This window comes from Mustelus asterias, chromosome 4 (genome assembly GCF_964213995.1).
Source record: "Mustelus asterias chromosome 4, sMusAst1.hap1.1, whole genome shotgun sequence".
Classification (NCBI taxonomy): domain Eukaryota; kingdom Metazoa; phylum Chordata; class Chondrichthyes; order Carcharhiniformes; family Triakidae; genus Mustelus; species Mustelus asterias.
Window position 1 is genome coordinate 49,618,400 of NC_135804.1, and position 21,148 is coordinate 49,639,547.

Sequence of the window (21,148 nt, forward strand, 5' to 3'; positions counted from 1 at the left end):
GGAGGCTGAGAGTGGGGGTGGGGCTGGAGAGGGTTTGAGGGGAAGGGTGGTGGTGGTGAGTGAGGGGATGGAGGAAACCACTCCACTATTGTCAGTATTCTGCTGGGTGTGGACCCAATAAGTAAACTCCAAGAACTATTGTCTCCACTTGTTGGGACTGTACAGAATGGGCCATGGAGCCTTAGAGCTGGGAGTGCAATAGGCGAGTCAAATCTCCTTTCTGTTTGATGTATATAACACAGAATATTCCACAAGACTTTACTTGTTTCCGGAGTAATATTGTTGACATAAACATAACCAGCAGAGTGAAGAAAGGAACATAAGACTGGAAAAATCTCTGCTCTGGCCTCTCCCTATCTCTCAACCAGACATTTACTCAATTTTCCTACATTTCCTACAGCCTTTCTGGTCAGTCCATTCACATGTTCATTGCTCTTTGCATAAAGTTTCGAAACTGTTTATCTATCTTCCCTTGTCTAATCTTGCAACATGTCCCCCTAGTTATAGAATTTGTGGCATTCTCTAACATATTATAGTTTAGTTTATTTAGTTTAGTTTATTCATCCATGTCACAAGGAGGTTCACACCAACACTGCAGTGAAGTTACTGTGAAATTCCCCTTGTCACCACACTCCGGCGCCGATTCAGGTACACTGGGGGAGAATGTAGCATAGCCAATACACCTATAGTGATTTAATTAATCGGGCGGCATGCTGGCACAGTGGTTAGCACTGCAGCTTCACAGCACCAGGGAATCGGGTTTGATACCGGCCAGATAGGTAACTGCCTATCTGGAATTTGTACGTTCTCCCCGTGTCTGCGAGGGTTTCCTGCAAGCGTTCCCGTTTCCTCCCACAGTCCAAAGTTAGTTTGATTGGCCATGCTACATTGCCCCTTAGTGTCAGGGAGATTAGCAGATTAAATATGTAGGGTTTTGGAGATAGGGCCTGGGTGGGATTGTTGTTGGAGCAGATTCGATAGGCTGAATGGCCTCTTTCTGCACTGTAGGGATTTTATGATTCTAATTTGTCTGTTCTCTTTAAAAATATATATTTCCTGTCCTCTCTTCAACCTCTCCTTATGGGTCAGATGTTTCAGCTTGTACTTTTCTGCATTGCCTCCAATATCTAGATAGCCTTCCTGTAGAATGGTGAGCAGAACTGCACACAGTACTGTGGATGTGGCCATATCTGTGCCTTGTACAGGCTTAAGAACATCTCTAGAGATTTGTGCTTTATCCGCCTAGCTATATATTTCACAAACTAATTAACTTTTCCTACTGCTGGCACCCACTCTACTGTTGGGTTTTATAAGCTATCCTTCTGTTATCCCAGATCTCATTCTTCAGTTGCCTAGATACATTTTGCACTGTCTATTTGTCTCCCCAGTACCTTTAATCTGCCATTTTAAATTCAATTGGCCATTCATCAGCCCACATTCCAGTGTTTGTTCTGACTATATTGAAGTATGACAGAGATCGCGACAATATCCAAAGAGGAACAGTTAAGTTCTCCTCTCCATCCTGGTCAATATTTATCCTTTATTCAATATCATTAAAAACAGATTACCTAGTCATCACTTTATTGTTTTATGTGGGAGTTTGCCATCTACAAACTGGCCAGCATCTCTCCTACATTGCAACAATGATTACACTTTTAAAATATGTAATTGGTTGTAAAGCACTTTGGGAGGAAACCTGAGGTTGTAGAAGTTGTTATACAAATGCAGGTTTTTCTTCTTTTGACTGCTTCTCACGATGGGGTTATTAAAAAACCTTTATTTCTGTTTCTGGCCTCTCAACTGAGTCATATTCCTCAACAGCCCAGTAATCACACTCTAAATGCTATTTGGTAAAAGGTACTTCAAGATTCCCCCCTTCTACGTATTGTAGGTTCCCCATTGTCTTTGGGTAAACAACAGGAATCAAGACAAGCTCAGTCAAGAATTCAGCCATTCTGAAGGCAACTACCTGGTTCTAAATTAGCCTGAGCTGTGATGAACAGATCAGGAGATGTTAATTATGCCTTACCAAACCAGACCAGTGGTACCACCTCTCAGTATTTACTTTGAACCACAAGAATGTGAAGAGTTGTTTGTCAGTTTTGGATGTAAACCAAAATGATGCTGGCTCCATGAGCTGTATTCGATTGCTTTGGGATCGGTTTAACCGGACTCTGTTCACTAATTATAAATGGAAGTCAGTTTTGTGGCGAGATCCAAAATGAAATGACATCAGTTTGCTGCTGCCAATCTCTCAAAAATGTTTATTCTGAGCTGTCATTGATATAGACGGAACTGACTCGGGTTTAGGGGGTAGGAAGAAATAAACAGGAGCAGGTCACTTATCCCCTCAAGCCTGTTTCACCATTCCATGTGATCATGCTCAATCTACGGCCTAACTTTATCTTTGACACACACCTTCATACATTGAGTTAACAAAGGTTAATCTCAGATTTAAAATTAACAATTGAGCTCGCATCAACAGACTTTTTTATTCATTCGTGGGACGTGGGCATCGCTGGCTGGCCAGCATTTATTGCCCATCCCTAGTTGCCCTTGGAGGGCAGTTGAGAATCAACCATGTTGCTGTGGCTCTGGAGTCACACATGGGCCAGACCAGAGAAGAACAGCAGATTTCTTTCCCTAAAGGACATCAGTGAACCAGATGGGTTTTTCCGACAATCGACAATGATGTCACGGTCATCAGTAGATTCTTAATTCCAGATTTTTTTTATTGAATTCAAATTCCACCATCTGCCGTGACGGGATTCGAACCCGGGTCCCCAGAACATCGGCTGAATTTCTGGATTAATGGTCTAGTGTCAATACCATGCAATCATTGCCTCCCCCACGTGGAAGAGTGTTCCAATCTCCCACCACCGCTTCTGTGTAGAAGTGTCTCCTCTTCTAATTTCACTTCTCAAAGGCCGGGCCTTTTAGATGGTACTCCTTTTTTCCCCCAACTCCACAACCAGCAGAAATTATTTTTCTCTATCTATCCAACCGGTTGCCCTTCGTATCTTGAAAACTTTTATTAAATCGCTCCTTAACCTTCCAGATTCCAGGGAATACAATCCTAGTTCATGCAACCTCTCCTCGCAATTTAACCCCTGGAGTTCAGGGATTATTCCGATGAATCTTCCTTGCCCTCCCTCAATACGCTACCGAAGATGAAATGAGCAGCCTGTGCACAGCATTCTCTCAGCTCTGAGCTCAGTGAGATCTTGTCTTACCATTCAGTTACATAGACTCATGTTAGTAAAACTGACCAGTCCCTTACAGTCCCTAATGCCCAAATACTGGTCAATTCAGACCTCCTGTCCCCGCCCTGCCAAATGTTCTGACTGCTTTTCCACGCCTTGGGTTAAAATAATATGTTGACATTGCCTCTACATATGCGATAACATTAAATAAATGCCTGCAATGTTGGCCAGTGGTATAATAGTGATCGTTGCACTCACCTTGTCTGTCCAATCTCACCCATGAAGGATTTTGGAGCCAATGCAAATTTGAATTGGTACAAAAATAATTTTGAAGTAACACTCGGAAAGGCGATTGTTCCAGCAAAGGACATCAGTGGCTCTGAGAGAAACATTTATAGGGTGGAATCATTTTACAACTCCCCAATCCTTGTCACCACTGCTGCCCAGCTGAGGAGGGGCATTCAACTGGCTGGGAGCTGACCTTGTACGAGGTGAATGGGGGAGGAAACAAGAGACAAAGAAAAGTACAACACAGGAACAGGCCCTTCGGCCCTCCAAGCCCATGCTGATCATGATGCCCTTACTAAACTAAACAAAAACCTTCTGCCCTTACTCAGTCTGTATCCCTCTATTCCCTCCCAATTCATGTACCCATCCGGATGCCTCTTAAATCTTGGTAATGTGCTGTTTCCACCATCTCCTCTGGCTGCGCGTTCCAGGCACCCAGCACTCTCTATGTGAAAAACTAAAGACATTTTAAAAAAGAAAGTAAGTTAAAATAATTTTAAAATACTGGTAGCAGATGCAAACATGTCGTGTATGTACTCGAGGTATTGTTTGTATTGAAGGCTCATTCAAACCCTGGTTTTTGTGTAATGATCTTCACTTTCATTTCCAGTTCTTCTCTTCAGTGAAGCTGGTGCCACTGGCATGAAATGTAGCCACATATACAAAGGATTTGCTGAATGTTTGCTGAAGTTGGGAGACAGTCTGGCCAAAAATATCGAAGGGGAAACCGAGGAAGTGAAAGAGCTGGACACGGTTTGCCGGTGAGCTGCTGGTCATTTACTGCAAACAGCCACTTTCTCCTTGTGTTTTTGGGAATAGAGATCTCTTTTCTACATGGGGTTAGGGAGTGAACCGTCTCAGGCTGCTCCCTGGTTCACCAGCCACTTATTTACTTATAAAGCCACCTGTCAAAAAATACTAAGATATCCTCCCAAGAAACACTGGCATTTATATAGCGCCGTTTATAATGACAGGACATTCCAAGTGCTTTACAGTCAATGAGGTACTTTTAAAGTGGAGCTGCTGTTGTAACTTAGAAATCCCACAACCAATTAGTGCCCAGCCAGCTCTCACTAACAGCAATGTGAGAGTAATCGGGTGATGGGTTTTTTGCGATATTGATTGTGGGATAAATATTGGACAGAAAACAGTGGATAACTGCTGTGTTCTTCTTCACAATAATGCCATGGGATATCTTTCACATCCATCCAAGAGGACAGACAGGGCTTTGCTTTAACATCCCAGTTGAAATACAGCACCTCCAACGGTACTGCAGTGTCAGCCTGGATTTTCAATCTTAAATCTCAGGAGTGGGACCCTGAGTCCAACACTTCTGACTCAGAGGCAGGAATGTTACCAACGGGGTCACGGCTGCCACACAGGAGGGGAATGTGGAAATGAGATCAGAAGGTGATGGGGTGGGAAGGTGGGTCTTGCTGCCCGGGTGTAGAACTGGTGTGTGGATCGACCACCTGGTTTGGAAAGTGTGCGATTTCACACTTTCTTTGAACTCGATGGAAATTACAATGGACAATCACTCGGCAACATCCACTCCACATCCTGACAGCAAACGCAACATTTAACTGCAGATTTAGGAAGTTTTGAAGGAAAATAAAGAAGTGCTTATGGAAGAAAGGCCCATTGGACAGGGATATAGCGGCAGTAATTCCCTGCCAAGATTGGCTTCAATTGAACATAGAACATAGAACAGTACAGCACAGAACAGGCCCTTTGGCCCATGATGTTTTATCTGAAACCAAGATCAAGCTACCCCACTCCCTATCATCCTGGTGTGCTCCATGTGCCTACAGTAATACAGTAAACATTGTGTGATCCAACAATCCACCAACCAGAATTCTCCCCTAACCGGAATTTCTGATATTCTCCTAATATGAATCATTACTTTACCAACTAGAAGCAATTTTAAGGTTATCTGGAACCCGCACCTGTATACGGTATTGTTTCCTACTTTCAATTTATGTTTTAAAGTTCTGTTGACGATTAGAAGTAAAAAGAATACTATTCTTTACTTCCTGAGTTCTCGCATTTTAGTTCTTGCTACTGGTATTATGCAGTATTTCATTGGAAAATGGAACTCTCCATTAACCGGCATTTTTGAGTAACTATTCCCCATATATACCGGATAATAAAGATATTATTGTATCACCCAGATATCCAAAACTGAGCTGGGGCCTCTCACACATCACTGAAACCATTATGCAATCTCCAATATAGCAAATGCTTTGGACCATGTCTCCAGATGTGTAAAATCTGTAAAATACTATTTTTTAAAGCTGTTTGTGACTTGGTTTTCCCTTCCTCTCAATGAGCAACACCTGATTTCCACTGGGTACCTCTCTCATGGAACATAGGAACAGAATGAGGCCATTCAGCCCTTTCAGCAACATGCTGTGCTGTTTTGTTAATCATCTAGGCATTTAATCTTTTTAATCCCTGCCCTTTCTCCTTGATACCTTTACTTCTGAAGCAAGTATCTATCTCCCTTTATATTACCTTAAATTGACCCTGTTCTCGTAAAATCATAGAATCCCTACTGTGCAGAAGGAGGCCATTCAGCCCATCGAGTCTGCACAGACTCTCCAACAGAGCATTTTACCCAGGCCCATCCGCTGCCCTCCACAATTACCCCACTAATCCCCCTAACCTACACATCTTGGGACACTAAGGGGCAATTTAACATGGCCGATCCACCTAACCTGCACATTTTCTGTAGAATATATTCTACATTTTCACAAGCCTTTCTGTACAGAGGATTTTCCTGGATTCTCTTTTAACTGACTTATTTCTAGTTGAGATGATGAGCTCTTGTTCCAGATTCTCCTGTTTGAGGGGAAAGATGTTCCCTATTTATTCTGTCAGCCCCCTTCAAATTCTTCAGAGAGCTCACCCTTTAACCTCTCATCTCTAAGCAATAAAACTCAAGCTACTGCAGGTCTGTCAACAAACACTGTGGCAGAATTTTCAACTGGCCCTCGGAATAAACCGGGGCTCCTGTCCCCAAACATGGTGAGAGGGCCACCTCCAAGCTTGCTCCTCAATGGTGGGTGGCCCTCAATGTTGCTGCTCCAATCAGAGGGTGGGCAGCTCCAGAGCCTCAGAGGGAGAGGTGGGTACTGCCAAGGCAGGTAGGAGAGTGGGAGGGCATCTCACCATGGAGATGTGCTTGGATGACTAAATCTAGTTGACAATCTATGTTCCAGCCATTTGCAACTGGAATTGGGTTCTAAGGGGGCCAATATCGTGGCCCCCTTAGAACCGAAGGGAAATCCCGTCTGCTGAAGCAGAGAGATTTTGGGAGTTGTGGGTGTGGCCTTTCCTGACAGTGCCCCAAACCCCCCTCGCCTTTGGGGGATAGAGCCTTCAGCTCTGAACCCCAATCCTACCCCAGAGAGGCTACCCCCATGGAGCTGGCCACTGAATTGTCCCTATCTGGGACCATAAACACCATTTGGTCAAAAGCTGTCTGTGCCTTGTCAACCGGGATGGAATCGCTTTTGCAGAGGCATCACTTATGAACACTTTGAATGAGTGTTGGTCAGTCCAGATAAAAGAGGAGCCATTGTGAGTGTCTATCCTGTCTATCCTGAAAATGGGAGTGGGACACTTAGTGCCCTGTTTTTAGAGGGTCTCTGACTGCTGCCACATTGGGCAAGATACTGAGAAGGGCAGCTGGAGGAGCTGCCACTCTCAGGTCGGAGGTCACCTCAAGTAGGTGGGGGCCCCAATTCCAGTTGCAAATGGCTGGAACATAGGCCACTGGAACTTTGCCAGTTTGTACCGATGTTAAGCGGCTTGGCCACTGGAGGCCTGTATGAATATGGTCCAAAGAGATTTGAAACTTACATATTGGTGGGCCCAGGAGGAGCAGAATTGCCAATTCCCAAGCCAGGCTCTGACTGTCAGCCCCTGCCGATGAGGGGCCTCCGGGCACTGGTTTAGGTGCCCGTGGCTCACCAGCTGTATGTGGTTATGGCTCTCAAAATGGCTGTGCCCCACACTGGAAACAGCAGGTGGGCAGCACACTAAAGCAGCTTTATATAAATATTCAGGAAATCCGATATTTTAATTTGATAAAAATCAAATTTAACCTTTTAAGATGACAGTTTTACATTTGATGGCACATTAACATGATGGAAAACCACTTTAATTGCTTTTGTCCTAATTACTGTAAGATGGTGAATTTGGGAATTATGTAAAATGAAGGAACACGATGTTACACAGGATTTTTATGGGGTTCATTAAAAATCGAGGAGTCATATCAACCTTGTTATATTTGAGATGACATGATAATAAAAATGGCAATTGTGAGGGGCCTCTTTATTAGGAGATGATGGGGTTGTCAGGGAGCAAAATGTGCATTGTATAAATAATCATCGTTCAGACAGTATTGGCGCTGACTTTAAATTTCCGTTTGATTTTAAGGAGTCCATCATTTTCAGAAGGGATGTGGGAATTTGGAGATGGGGGACCAGAGGTCAGGGGTCAGGGTTCTGAGGTCAAGGGGTGGGGTGGGTTATTCACTTATTATCTTAATTTTCTTTTTAGGCTGGAATTAAGATAATAATTGAATAATTTCACCAATTTAAAAGTGGGAATATAAATAATATTATACACTTTCAAATTGATTTAAAATAAAGACAGAAAATGCTGGAAAAACTCAGCAGGTCTGGCAGCAACAGTGGAGTGAAGAAGAGTTAACATTGAGTCTGTATGACTTCTTCAGAGCCCTTAGGTCTTCTACTGTGCATGACCAACACACAATGATTTGTGTGGAAGTACCAGAGTAACAGGCAGATCCTCATCGTATCAAAATGTCGCACTGGAACACGGTGGCGTGCCCTCGCTGGAGGACGGTGGCGCGTCGTCGCTGGGGCACGGTGGCGCGCCCTCGCTGGGGCACGGTGGCGCGCCCTCGCTGGGGCACGGTGGCGCGCCCTCGCTGGGGCACGGTGGCGCGCCCTCGCTGGGGCATGGTGGCGCGCCCTCGCTGGGGCACGGTGGCGCGCCCTCGGTGGGGGACGGTGGCGCGCCCTCGCTGGGGCACGGTGGCGCGCCCTCGCTGGGGCACGGTGGCGCGCCCTCGGTGGGGGACGGTGGCGCGCCCTCGCTGGGGCACGGTGGCGTGCCCTCGCTGGGGCACGGTGGCGCGCCCTCGCTGGGGCACGGTGGCGCGCCCTCGCTGGGGCATGGTGGCGCGCCCTCGCTGGGGCACGGTGGCGCGCCCTCGGTGGGGGACGGTGGCGCGCCCTCGCTGGGGCACGGTGGCGCGCCCTCGCTGGGGCACGGTGGCGCGCCCTCGCTGGGGCACGGTGGCGCGCCCTCGCTGGGGCACGGTGGCGTGCCCTCGCTGGGGCACGGTGGCGTGCCCTCGCTGGGGACCAATGTGTGTTTACCTGCTCCTTGTGACTGGGTATGTGCTGTGTTTGCACAGACACCAAGGATATTTGCGCCGCAGTGACTGGAGATTCCAGCAGTTTCCCAATGCTGCCCAGAGAAATGCAAGACAGATGGTGACTAACGTACAGGACACAGGACCAACAAGTCATGTTCTGGGACATTGCCATAAATTAAGGGACAGTTTATCACCTTTAAGACTAAATATTGGCCCATAGGTTCCTGGCTCATCAGCACCAGATTTAGGGACTACCCAAAGATGCACTGGGGTCTCCCTCTTGGAACATCCCAGTTTAAGTGGTGATTGACCAGAATGCTAACTCTCCTGGACATGCTGCACTGTGAACTAGCCAACAAAGCAATTTAAACGGCTAACTTTGAATGCTTCTCTCAGTTACACTTATATTTACTCTAAGAGTTAGAAGAAATAAAACTCTTTGAACTTTAACATAACTATTTTAAATACCCAGACAGGAAACCCTCCACATTCCCAACATCACGAGAGACTCCCAACCCCTCTTCAACTAATCACCCCCCTGCAATATTCCCCACTCCCGGCCCCCACCCACACATGAATCCCCTCCCCCACCATCTGCATGGGGCTCCCCCAAATCTGTGGGCCTGACTTTCATCCCCAACCTGATTCAACCCTCCAACCCAGCCAGACCTCCCCAACACCACTGCCACCGCTCCCCTCCCCCCCCCGCCCCCGCCACGCCCACCACCACCACCACCCTCGGTCCTCTGATTTCCTGCCTTCTGACTGTTGAATTCTATGCCCTGACCTCCAATCACCTCACCCCTGACCTCTGATTCCTCCACCCCATCTGACCACTCCAATCTAGCTGACCCCCGACTCGAGCATCGCATTTAATGCCCTTACCCCTGACCTCTGACTCCCAGCCTGACCTCTAACCCGCCCGCCACCCGAGTCAGGGATTCAAGTGCAGCGTTCTTGAGAATGTGCATTGATGGTCTTCTCTGAAAATGCTTCAAGATGGAGAGAGGGAGGGTGGGATTTGTAAGTGTCACCTATAATGCACACAATCAACCAAACAAATCTGTGATTGAAAAGCACTTTAAATTGATGCCATTTAATAACTGTAAATAATTATCCTTTACTGACAGAAAAACAGAGATGATGGCATTTCACTCCCAGCAACTGGACCCTTACGTTTCAGTGTGCAAAGATGTTTTAAAGCTTTGAAGCCTGATTTTGTGAATGGTTTTGAGTTATAGAGTGTGGCACTGACCCATGTTGCTGCGAGAGCAGATTGTTCCTCCTGCTGCTTCATGGGCTAAAAATGAGTCTTTAAAATGACCTTTACTGTGACTGAGCTGCTTTTCTGAGACCTGAAAGTGTCGACATTGAACTTGCAGGTTGTCAGCTGCAGACCAGACAATTAATAAGGAGGTGAATTAATCTAAAACACAAAGCAGAAAGCGAAAAGCAGCAGCACAATATGAATCTATAACTTACCCTGCCCACTTACCATTCAAGAATGGATTCGGCAAACCCACGCGTCTCATCAAATGCCTCTCTCACCATTGAGTAAGCTCGCCCCCCCGCCCTCTGTGCTGCCCTCACTAATGGCCTCTCTGTGATAAACCACTGTTAAGCTTATTGCCTGTGTGTGTGTGACATGCCTGGGCAAGCCCCTGCTGGCCCTGCCTGAGACTCCTCCCCCCCTGGTCCGGGTATAAAGGTGACTGCTCCTCACCCCCTGCCTCAGTCTCTGGACCAGTTCATCAGCATGGGTGTGCTCCAAGTCTTTTGCGAACAAAAGCCTATTTGTTCTTGCATACAAACTAGTCTTTGCTTGATTGATAGTGCATCACTCCCTCACCAGAGATCTCCCAGATACATCCATTCCTCAACTGCCATGAATCATAGAAATGGACTGACAGAAAGGGGGTTAACTCTGATTTTACCTTCTGCTCAGTTGATGCCAATGAAGACTGACAGTGGACCTGGTGTGAACCTGACCGTCTACCCGATCCTGGGGGTTTCCTGCCCACTTTCTGTTCTTTCACAGTACTGTTTTCTCATCAAGGTTCAGAGGGCTTCAGGAAGGGTGAAAATTCAACACTGCGGCCCCTCAAGTCCTCAGCAAACATTGCTTCTGTGTTAGCTGTAGCTCAATGCCAGCACTCTTGCCCACAGCCCAAAGGTTGTGGGCTGAAGTCCTACTCCAAACACTCGAGTACAAAGCCTCTCTAGTGCAGTGCTGAGAGAACTGTATCCTAATTCAGGCTAATTCCTGTTCACTCCTCTCAGATCAATACTGGTGCCAAGTCCAGCAAGGTCACAATTTAAATTTTCAAATTGTTCCATGGCCTTTCCTCTCCCTTTGTCTACGACCTTCTTCAGCCCTAACAATCTTCTGGGATCTTTGTATTCCTCCAATCCCGACCTTTTGCACATCCCTGATCTTAAGCGTTCCAACACCAGTTGCCCAGGCCCAAAGATCCGGAATTCCCTCATGAAACCTCTCCTCTCTACCTCTTCCTCTAAGATGTTCCTTAAAACTGACCTCTTTGACCAAGCTTTTGATCACCAGTCTTTATTTTCTCATGAGGCCTGGGTGTCAAATTGTATCAGATAACGCTGCTGTGAAGCATCTTGGGACAGTTTACTACACCAACAAGAGGCTATGTAAGTGTGGGTTGTTGTAGAGATGACACTGTTTTACAAGAGGAGAATGGGAAGTTTCCCTCTGGTTGCCATGCCAATATTTAGGCCCCCCAACCAACATGACTTAGAAAAGACTCCCTGGCCATTTATTTCATTGCGGTCTGTGGGCCCACGCCCTATGCTCATTGCTGCTTTTCTAACAGAAGCACTTGAAATGCAGTAAGGCTGTGAAAGGTGCTCCAGAAATGCAAGTCTTTCTTTTGTGTAGGGGAATGCCTCCATTTAATTTTACCATTTGACATCAACACTCATTCCCCCCCACAGTTTTTGAACAGGGAAATCTGACAGTGATATTTTTTTGGGAAAAACTTTATTCATAGAATCATAGAAAACCTACAGTACAGAAAGAGGCCATTTGGCCCATCGAGTCTGCACCGACCACAATCCCACCCAGGCCCTACCCCCATATCCCTATATATTTATTCCCTCCTCAAAGTTACAAAACCAATGCGTAGAGTGGACAAGGCAAGCCCTTAATCCATCTCCTTGCTTGCTCCAAAAACCAATCCAAATTCAAATTGAATCCAATTCCTGGTCTCCACAAGAGAGACAAACAAGATCCAAGATGACAAGAAAAGGCACTGCACCCCATCTTGGGCTCGATCCTACGCTTGATCTTAGCCCAAAGGCCGAGAAGCGACAATAATATCTCAGAGGCAGCTCACTGCTGTTCCTGCACCAACTGCTGTCACTCAGCCAAGCTTCTCCATCCTCCTCCCAACTCCCTTCTCATTATTATTAATGTTCTGACACATCTTTTGCCCCTGCCTCAGGCTGTGGCTGACATCAGCTACACATTCCATCTGCCGATGAACAGAAAGACAAGAAGCTATTTCTTCCCTACACTAACCAAGCGCAGTGCACTTGCTATATATACCCGTCACCCAATCACCTTTATATTATTTCCAAATCAAATTACTGGGGCAGTTCAGTCAATGTGGGACCGCTAACAGCTTCTGTCCTCTCATCTATTTTAATAGAAATAAAAGGACATTTGCTGGAGTTTCACAGCTTGCAAACTCCTCCTGGCGATATATATATTAAAAACAAATTGCGCTTGGATTGGTTTTCTCTTTGAAAGTCATTTCAGTTGTCCGGTAAAATTCCCTGGTCGCAAACCTGGGCTGGTTTCAGTGATAACAGAGTCAGCGGGGCTGAAAATGACAGTGGATGTGTTTCTGCGCCCCCCCCCCACTCCAGCGCTGCCCGCGGTACCATTCACCACCTTCTGAGGAAGAAGCAACGCTCCGAAAGCTTGTGATTCCAAATAAACCCGTTAGACTTTAACCTGGCGTTGTGAGACTTCTTACTGTGCCCGCCCCAGTCTAACGCCAGCATCTTCACATCATGGCCACCATCTCAGGCAGGGATGTCCTGTGTGAATGTCGAAAGGACAGTCAGTCCGCCCCCAAATGCTGATTTGCCTCCCGGGAAACCCGTTTTGCAGTTCTTGTTAACCCCTAAAGACGCACAGCCGAGTGAACCTTCAGCTGCCTGAGAGACCTCCACCCCACCCTCGCTGGTGCCATCCAAAGGGATTTTGGGCCTGAGGTGCGTTGGATTGTCTTTTACTGTTTGCAGAGTTAGTGGAAATTCTGTGTTGTTGGAGCTCACATTCAGTCTGAAGGGAGTGATACTGAACCTTTGCATGAGGTTGATAGAATCTTGACCCCGGAGCAGAAAGCTTGCTCTCAATCCGGGGGGGAGACTTCATCAAACCAAAATATTGGCTTTTTGCTGACACGGGTTACCCATTCGACACAGGGCACACTCCTTTCCTTTGCCCACCTGACCACGTTGCATAAGCACTGCCCATACAAGAGACAGATTACATTCTGGAATGTCATTGAGGAAGCCATTGGTGTTCTCAAACAAGGATTCCACTCCCTCAACCTCTCTAAGGAGCCCCCCACTGCTCACAGGGGGTATCTACAAATTCCTGGTGGCCTGCTATATCCTACACAAGCTGCTAATGGTGAAGACACAGATTTCGCTACCAGTATTTCAACTTTCAGGAGGAGGATAGGGAGGGGAAAGGGAGAAGGCATTCAGGGCATCCAGGCAGCTTAAGGAGTGGGTGAAGATGATGGTGTAGTGGCAATGTCACTGGTCTAATATTCAGAGACCCAGGATAATACTTGGGAGACATGGTTCAAATCCCAACATGGCAACTGGTGGAATTCAACTTCAGTTAATAAACGTGGAATTGAAATCTAGATTTAGTAATGGTGACCAAAACTATCATCGATTGTCACAAAAACCCATCTGGTTCATTAATGTCCTCTAGTGGAGGAAATCTGACTTCCCTACCTGGTCTGGCCTGGACCCACAGCAGTGTGGTTGACTCTTAACTGCCTCGCAAGGGTAGATGGGATGGGCAACAAATGCTGGCCTCGCCAGCGAAGCCCACATCCCATGAAAAAAGTCACTGACAGGGCAGGTTGACAAAGTGGTAAATAAGACATACAGGACCCTGAACTTTATAAATAGATGCAGAGAATACAAGAACAAGGGAATTGTAGTGAAACTTTATTAGACACGAATTCAACCTCAGCTAGAATATTGAGTCCAATTCTGGGCAGTTCAATTTAGAGAGGATGTGAAGACATTGAGAAGGATGCAGAATTCACATGAATTGCTGCATTGAAGGATTTCAGTTGTGTGGATTGATAATTGGGCAGCATGGTGGCACAATAGTTAGCACTGCTGCCTCACAGCAGCTGACAGCGACTGCCAGTGGCTGGGATTGTAAGAGGCTCCATTTCATCATCTCCCTCTCTGTCTATAGATTCCTGTTTGTGAACACAACTCTTCACTCACCTGAAGAAGGAGCAAGACTCCGAAAGCTTGTGCTACCAAATATACCTTTTGGACTTTAACCTGGTGTTGTGAGACTTCTTACTCTGCTTGCCCCAGTCCAGCGCCGGCATCTCCACATCATGCCTTACACCGCCAGGGACCCGGGTTCAATTCTGGCCTCAGGTGGAGGAGGAGCTGTGTGGAGTTTGCACATTTTCCCCGTGTCTGCGTGGGTTTCCTCTGGGTGCTCCGGTTTCCTCCCACAGTCCAAAGGTGTGCTGGTTAGGTGGATTGGCCATGGTAAATTGACCCTTAATGTCAAGGGGATTGGGAGGGTAAATATGTGGGGTTACAGGAATAGGACAGGACCTGGGTGGGATTGTTATTGGTGCAGGCTCGATGGGCCAAATGGCCTCCTTCTGCACTGTAGATTCTATGATTCATTACAAAGCTGGGACTGTTCTCTTTCAAGAGGAGAAGGTTGAGAGAAGATGCGGTGGGAGGTTTTGTAGCAATAGTAAGAGTATGAGGGTGAGATGGAACATATGAGTGTTGGGCATGAGAACTGATTGTAGAGATTTTTGTTGGGTTTGGAGGTGCATTGAGCAGTGTGTGAGGGAGGAGATGACATCTGAAGGTGCATCCACTTACCTTGACTACTTGTGTATGCCCTTTTTGCAATCTTGCGGAGTCCGTAAAGCATGTCTATGTTGAATGTTATAGACTACACTCCCTTTTCAGTTATCTCAAAAATCTTTTATTGATGTTTTGTTTGCCCTTCAGTCCCACGCTCCTGATCTACAGGCATCCGGTGCAGAGGGGGACGGGAAAGGAGGAAGACCGCCTCGTGAACCTGCTCCAGTGCCTGGCCAGGCAGCGGGTGATCAAGGTGGCCGCCCGACCCGACTGTCTGCCCCTCTATCACGGCTACACTTGTGGCTGGGTGTCCCTGGAGAGGGAACATGCAGTGTCCGAGGGCACTGTTGAAGCCTTGCATGCCCTTTGGACACCGCAGGAGCTGTGGTGTATTACCGACTCCTTTAATCACATTTTAGTTTGATGTTTTAAGTTTCCTTTCTCCTTTGTCTTTTATTTCGGGTGGTTCCCTTATTTTTGGGGGCTGCTCCTTTTAATTTGTCCCTCAGTTAATTTGATTTAGTTTCATTGTTTTGTCAAAAAGATTGACTATTTGTGTGGGGTCAGTGAACTTTCTGCAGCATTGTCGCCAGAGTGGCTTCCTGCTCCTACGGAGACGTCAGTGCATTGCTGGAGTCCTCCTGACTCTCTGCGGCAACACAGCGACTTTCAGCCTGGTCCTGGATTAAGACCTCCATCCAGTCTCAGAGAACCTCTCTCGCTCTGTGCTGCTGCTCCGCTCAGTAAGAAGTCTCACAACACCAGGTTAAAGTCCAACAGGTTTATTTGGCAGCACAAGCTTTCGGAATCTCAGGCTCCTTCTTCAGGCTGTCCTGGCAGTCTTTGTGAACTGTTTGTTCAAACAGTGCAAATACCTGCTGCTGTCGGAATGCACCTCCCCTTTAAGAGATGCAGGCTGACTTTAACTCGCACTCACCTTGTCCATACTTGAATCACCTGCTGAGTGTGTCACCATTCAGAAATGCGTTAAATTCTGGATTGGAAGACACAACCGTTAGATCAGCGGGTAACACAAGGTTAGCATGTTGCCTCCAGCTCCTCGATCAGGCTCTGGGTAACCATGCATCATGATCCCCTTGCCGGCAAACCAGCCACAATGAATTTGTAACCCTCTAGTTGATTCTGCAGAGACATACTGTCCACCCCTTCTCCAGCCTCACTCCAAGTGATTTTCACTGACCAGCTATCGATTAGCAATTCATTATTTCAATCTCTCTCAGTCTGCAACCAGTGAACTTTCACCCCCCTTCCCCCACTTTTTATAATTAACTTACCAACCCAATAAGCTACTTATTCAATCTAATTAAAATTACTTCCAGAATACATTCAATTTTCACTCCCCACTTGTTTCTCCATCTCCTAATCCGAAACCCAATTTTATAGTTTAGTTACTCACTAATTTACTTATAATTCACAAAGTTGATTCGGTAATAAAAACATTAATTGAATTAATTAGCTTACTGATTTCATAATTCATAATTACAACTATATTTAATGGTTAGAGTTCCTGGCTGTTGAATTACTAGCATTTAAAAAGTTAAGTTGATTGCTTGCCAAATTTTAAACCACTCTGAATTCATCTAATAATTCTGGATGTTGGAAGGACAAGTAGTTTTTTAAGTTTAAATTTTATTTATTAATGTCACAAGTAGGCTTACATTAACACTGCAATGAAGTTACTGTGAAAATCCCCTGGTCGCCACACTCTGGCGCCTGTTCGGGTACACTGAGGGAGAATTTAGCATGGCCAATGCACCAAACCAGCACACCTTTTGGACTGTGGGAGGAAACCAGAGCACCTGGAGGAAACCCACGCAGATATGGGGAGAATGTGCAGACTCCGCACAGACAGTGACCCAAGCCGGGAATTGAACCCGGATCCCTGGCACTGTGAGGCAGCAGTGCTAACCACTGTGCCACCATGTCGCCAATTTTTCAATCTCTTGAATGGAATATTGGGTAGGTATCTCAAAAAGAAGCAAAATATCGAATGCGTCTCAGCCATATACACTGTTCCACCCTTATCACAAGTGGTCCCCATGTAGGCAAATGGCTGTTTCAATCTCGTTATCTACTTCAGGCAGACTTGCCAAGAATCTGGATGTGGAAGGAATGGAAGAATTGCTGATGACTTTATTTTATTGCTCACACTGCCAAGTCTTCCATGCTCCTCAGTGCTTACGATTCAAATTGAAGGAAGTTCTGTATCCTCACTAAGTAGGTTTTGTTATTTTGAAACTAATCGTTGCATTAAAATTTAATCCATATCTGGTATTAATTACATGTGTTTTCAATGAAAAAAAATCCTCTTCAGTAACAATAGGTTTGGTGTCTCATCCACTCGCCATCCTCTGGCAGGACCTTGTGAGTTTTTGTTTCCTCTGTTGCCTCTGTCCTCTGTTGCCATCTCACCTTGGCACTCAACTGGATGGAAAGTCTGCGCCACAGTTCCACAAATTCAGACTCCAGCCTCCTCTCTACTCATGTTTCTGTCCTGTTCCTAGTGTTAACACCAAGGTCAGTTAAGAAGTGAAGACTACTCTGTTGTTGGAGCAGTGAGAACAGGGGCCAGAAGCGTTTGTGAACCAGGCTTTTCCTCCCTATGGGGACAGTTCCCTCAGTATTGATAGGGGCGGCCTTTTCCACCTCGGGATTTCCTGTTTTGCGGATGATTTTGGAAAGACTCTCACAGGACTTCTGTCAATGAGGAGAGTCTGTCACATTGTGGTCCAGTAGAAAATCACTGGTGCTGAAGTATTCTGCTGCTGCCAGAGGATGGCGAGTGGATGAGACACCAGTGGTTTTGAGGGCGTACTGGACTATCAAAACCTTTTGCTCCTCTGCAAAAATACCTGAGGACTGGGGACAGCCCGTTGATCTAAATTTGAAACTCTCTCCACCCCAGCATTGTTGAACATCAATAAAAAGCTGGCACAAGTGGCATTGATAAAGTGGCGACCATGGAAAATGGTGCCATCCCACCACTATTGCCTTGCATGAATACTCACTGATATTTATATATCACATTCAGAAATTCCACAGGATTTTCATTGCTTGTTGTAGTCCTATAATCTATTCAGACCTCTGTGCTCCTTCAGTTCTGGCCTTTGCTCATCCCCAATTGTCTTTCCTCTATTAATGACTGCTGTGCCCTGTCAAGGCCCAAGATTTGAGATTCTCTCCTTAAATGTTTAGACCTCTGTAACTCTATTTGCTCCTTCTCTGCCTTATAACTCATCTCTTTGACCAAGGTTTTGCTCACCAGTCTTTACAAATCCTCTGACGAAGGGTCACCCAGACTTGAAACATTGGTTCTATTCTCTCTCCACAAATGCTGTCAGACCTGCTGAGATTTTCCAGCATTTTCTGTATTTGTTTATAAATCCTAATGTGATTCGCTCTCCAATATTGTCTGATGACACTCCTGCAAAACAACTTAGATAATTTTTCCATATTTATCGGACTATATAAATGCATTTTGTTGTTATGTAATTCAATATTCTCCCCAGACAGGGCCTAATGTTTCTTCATAGGCTGCACAACCATCCCTTTTTAAAAATTCATTCATGGGACATGGGCATCGCTGGCTGTCCAACATTTATTGCCCATCCCTTGTTCAGAGGGCAGTTGAGAGTCAACCATATTACTGTGGATCTGGAATCACACATCAGCCAGACCAGGTAAGGATGGCAGATTTCCTTCCCTAAAGGACATTAGTGAGCCAGATGGGTTTTTCCGACAATTGACAATGGTTTTGTGGCCATCAGTAGATTCTTAATTCCAGATTTTTTTTATTGAATTCAAATTCCACCATCTATCATAGTGGGATTCGAACATTAGCTGAGCTTCTGGATTAATAGTCTAGTGATAATACCACTAGGCTATCTCCTCCTTCCTCCCAAGACCCTGGCATTCTTGAAGTTTAGATAGCCCTGTGAAATGTATCAATTCATTTTCCAGTGTTCCACATTGGTTTCAGAAGTCAATAACCTTCGCCTTTTCAGAACTTCATAGACTCCTTCATAGACACCTCCTGGGTGGCACGGTGGCACAGTGGTTAGCATTGCTGCCTCACAGCACCAGGGGCTCAGGTTCAATTCCGGACTCAGGTCACTGTTTGTGTGGAGTTTGCACTTTCTCCCCACGTCTGCATGGGTTTCCTCCGGGTGCTCTGGTTTCCTCCCACAGTCTAACGATCTGCGGGTTAGGTTGATTGGCCATGCTAAATTGACCCTAGTGTCAGGGGTAAATGTGTGGGGTTACGGGAATAGAGCCGGGGTGGAATTGTGGTTGGTACAGACTCAGTAGGCCAAATGACCTTCTGTGCTGTAGGGATTCTATGATTCTATGATCCTCAGAGTCCATGAGGTAGGAGATAACCAAAATACTGTGGATGTTGGAAATCTGAAACAAAAGCAGAGAGTGCTGGAAATACTCAGCAGGTATAGCAGCGTCTGTGGAGAGAGGAATAGGTTTTGAGTTGAATATGACTTCTCTCGTGAGAGATAGGTGCTTGGTAATATTAATCTGGATCAGCTTTGGTCACTTGAGGAGGCCAGAGAGGAATTTTCCAGATTCCCTCCACCCAGCCAGCCGGTGTTCTGATTTGGTTTCTGACACTTTCCAGGAGATTGCATCGCTCCACATGGGAAATTTGTACATTGTGATTCTGGCTTGGAAAGGGACACAATTTAATGTAATGGCTACAGTGAGAGCCCAAGGATGACATTTCTCAATGTTCATTGGACAGCACATAAACATTGACACAAGGTCATTGCAGCGTGAAAATCCCTGGCAAAACATTTGGGGGTTGTGCACTGTGAAAATCTCCCCTGATACCAAGTACGAGCGAGATCTATGAAAGGGTGATGATGTGCTTACTTGCTCTATGATGGCGAACTATATTCCTACTCTATGCTGTAGCTTTCTGACTTGCAGTGTGCTCATCACTGAGTTTGGTTAGGCTGGTGTAAAATTAATGTTAATGAGACATTACTTGGAGTACCAGTAAATGGCAGATCATTTGGACTGATTGATGAATCCATTGGGATGTTTAATGGTGATCACATGACAGGTCCATTTATTATTAATTTTTTCAAACACTTAAGGAATTTCATGGGGAGGTGATGGCCTAGTGGTATTATCGTTGGACTATTAGTCCAGAAACTCATCTAATGTTCTGGGGACCCCGGTTCGAATCCTGCCACGGCACGTGGTTGAATTTGAATTTAATTTTAAAAATCTGGAATTAAGAATCTACTGATGACCATGCAACCATTGTTGAGTTTTGGAAAAACCCATCTAGTCCACTTATGTCCTTTAGGGAAGGAAATCTGCCATCCTCGCCTGGACTGGCCTACATGTGACTCCAGAGCCACAGCAATGTGGTTGACTCTCAACTGCCTTCGGGCAACTAGGAATGGGCAATAAATGATGCCCAGCCAGCGACGCCCATGTCCCACAAATGAATTTTAAAAAGCTGCTACAGAGGGTTTTGTTCTTAAATGCATATGTACTTCTTACACCTTCTGAGAAGATCAAGTTATTCTGTCTTGTGTTTGTATGCAGATCCTGGGATGACTTCCACGCGTGTGCAGACTCGGTCCTGGAAGGTTGCCCCGCAGACACCGCCTCCATCTGGGAGTCTCTGAGGAAGGAGTCGAAGAAGTTACAGTTCCAAGGCAACTTGCATGAGCTGTGCAGCTCAAGAGGCAGGCCGTCTGGAACCATGGAAAACACAGATAGAAGCGAATCGAGCAAAGAGAGATTGAGAGGCTCTGCTGCCTCACTGTGGTATGGACTCACTACTCCTGTCCTGTCCATCGCTATGCTGGTGGTCAACATGTAGCAAACTCAGCCAACCATCATCCCAAGGTCAGCTCCCAACATTGATCCCTTCACCAGAGAGACACGAACATGACTGATACAGACACAAAGCTGTTGCTTGATTGCCTTTAGGTGGTGCCTCTCTCTATCGGTCAAGGATGGTTATTCCTATATTGTGTTCAAATTACATTAATTTAATGTACTTTTCATTCAAAGAATGTCATACAGCTCTAACCTTTAGTTGATTAAATACATAAAAATGAAA

The 21,148-nt window shown here is 45.9% G+C and overlaps 1 protein-coding gene across 1 annotated transcript; it reads left to right on the top strand.

The window, feature by feature from the left end:
* The first annotated feature begins 4,013 nt into the window (after positions 1-4,013).
* nrn1la (neuritin 1-like a) lies at positions 4,014-20,905 on the top strand. The gene is made up of 3 exons (XM_078212006.1): positions 4,014-4,020; positions 4,102-4,252; positions 20,626-20,905. Exons 1-3 carry the CDS (start codon positions 4,014-4,016, stop codon positions 20,903-20,905), a joined length of 438 nt encoding a protein of 145 aa, XP_078068132.1.
* Positions 20,906-21,148: the final 243 nt, after the last annotated feature.

What these genes read in the sequence shown, in the direction of transcription:
- nrn1la (XM_078212006.1), top strand. An exon ending in GAGCTGGACACGGTTTGCCG is followed by an intron (nt 4,253 to 20,625) that starts GTGAGCTGCTGG and finishes GTTTGTATGCAG; the next exon opens with ATCCTGGGATGACTTCCACG.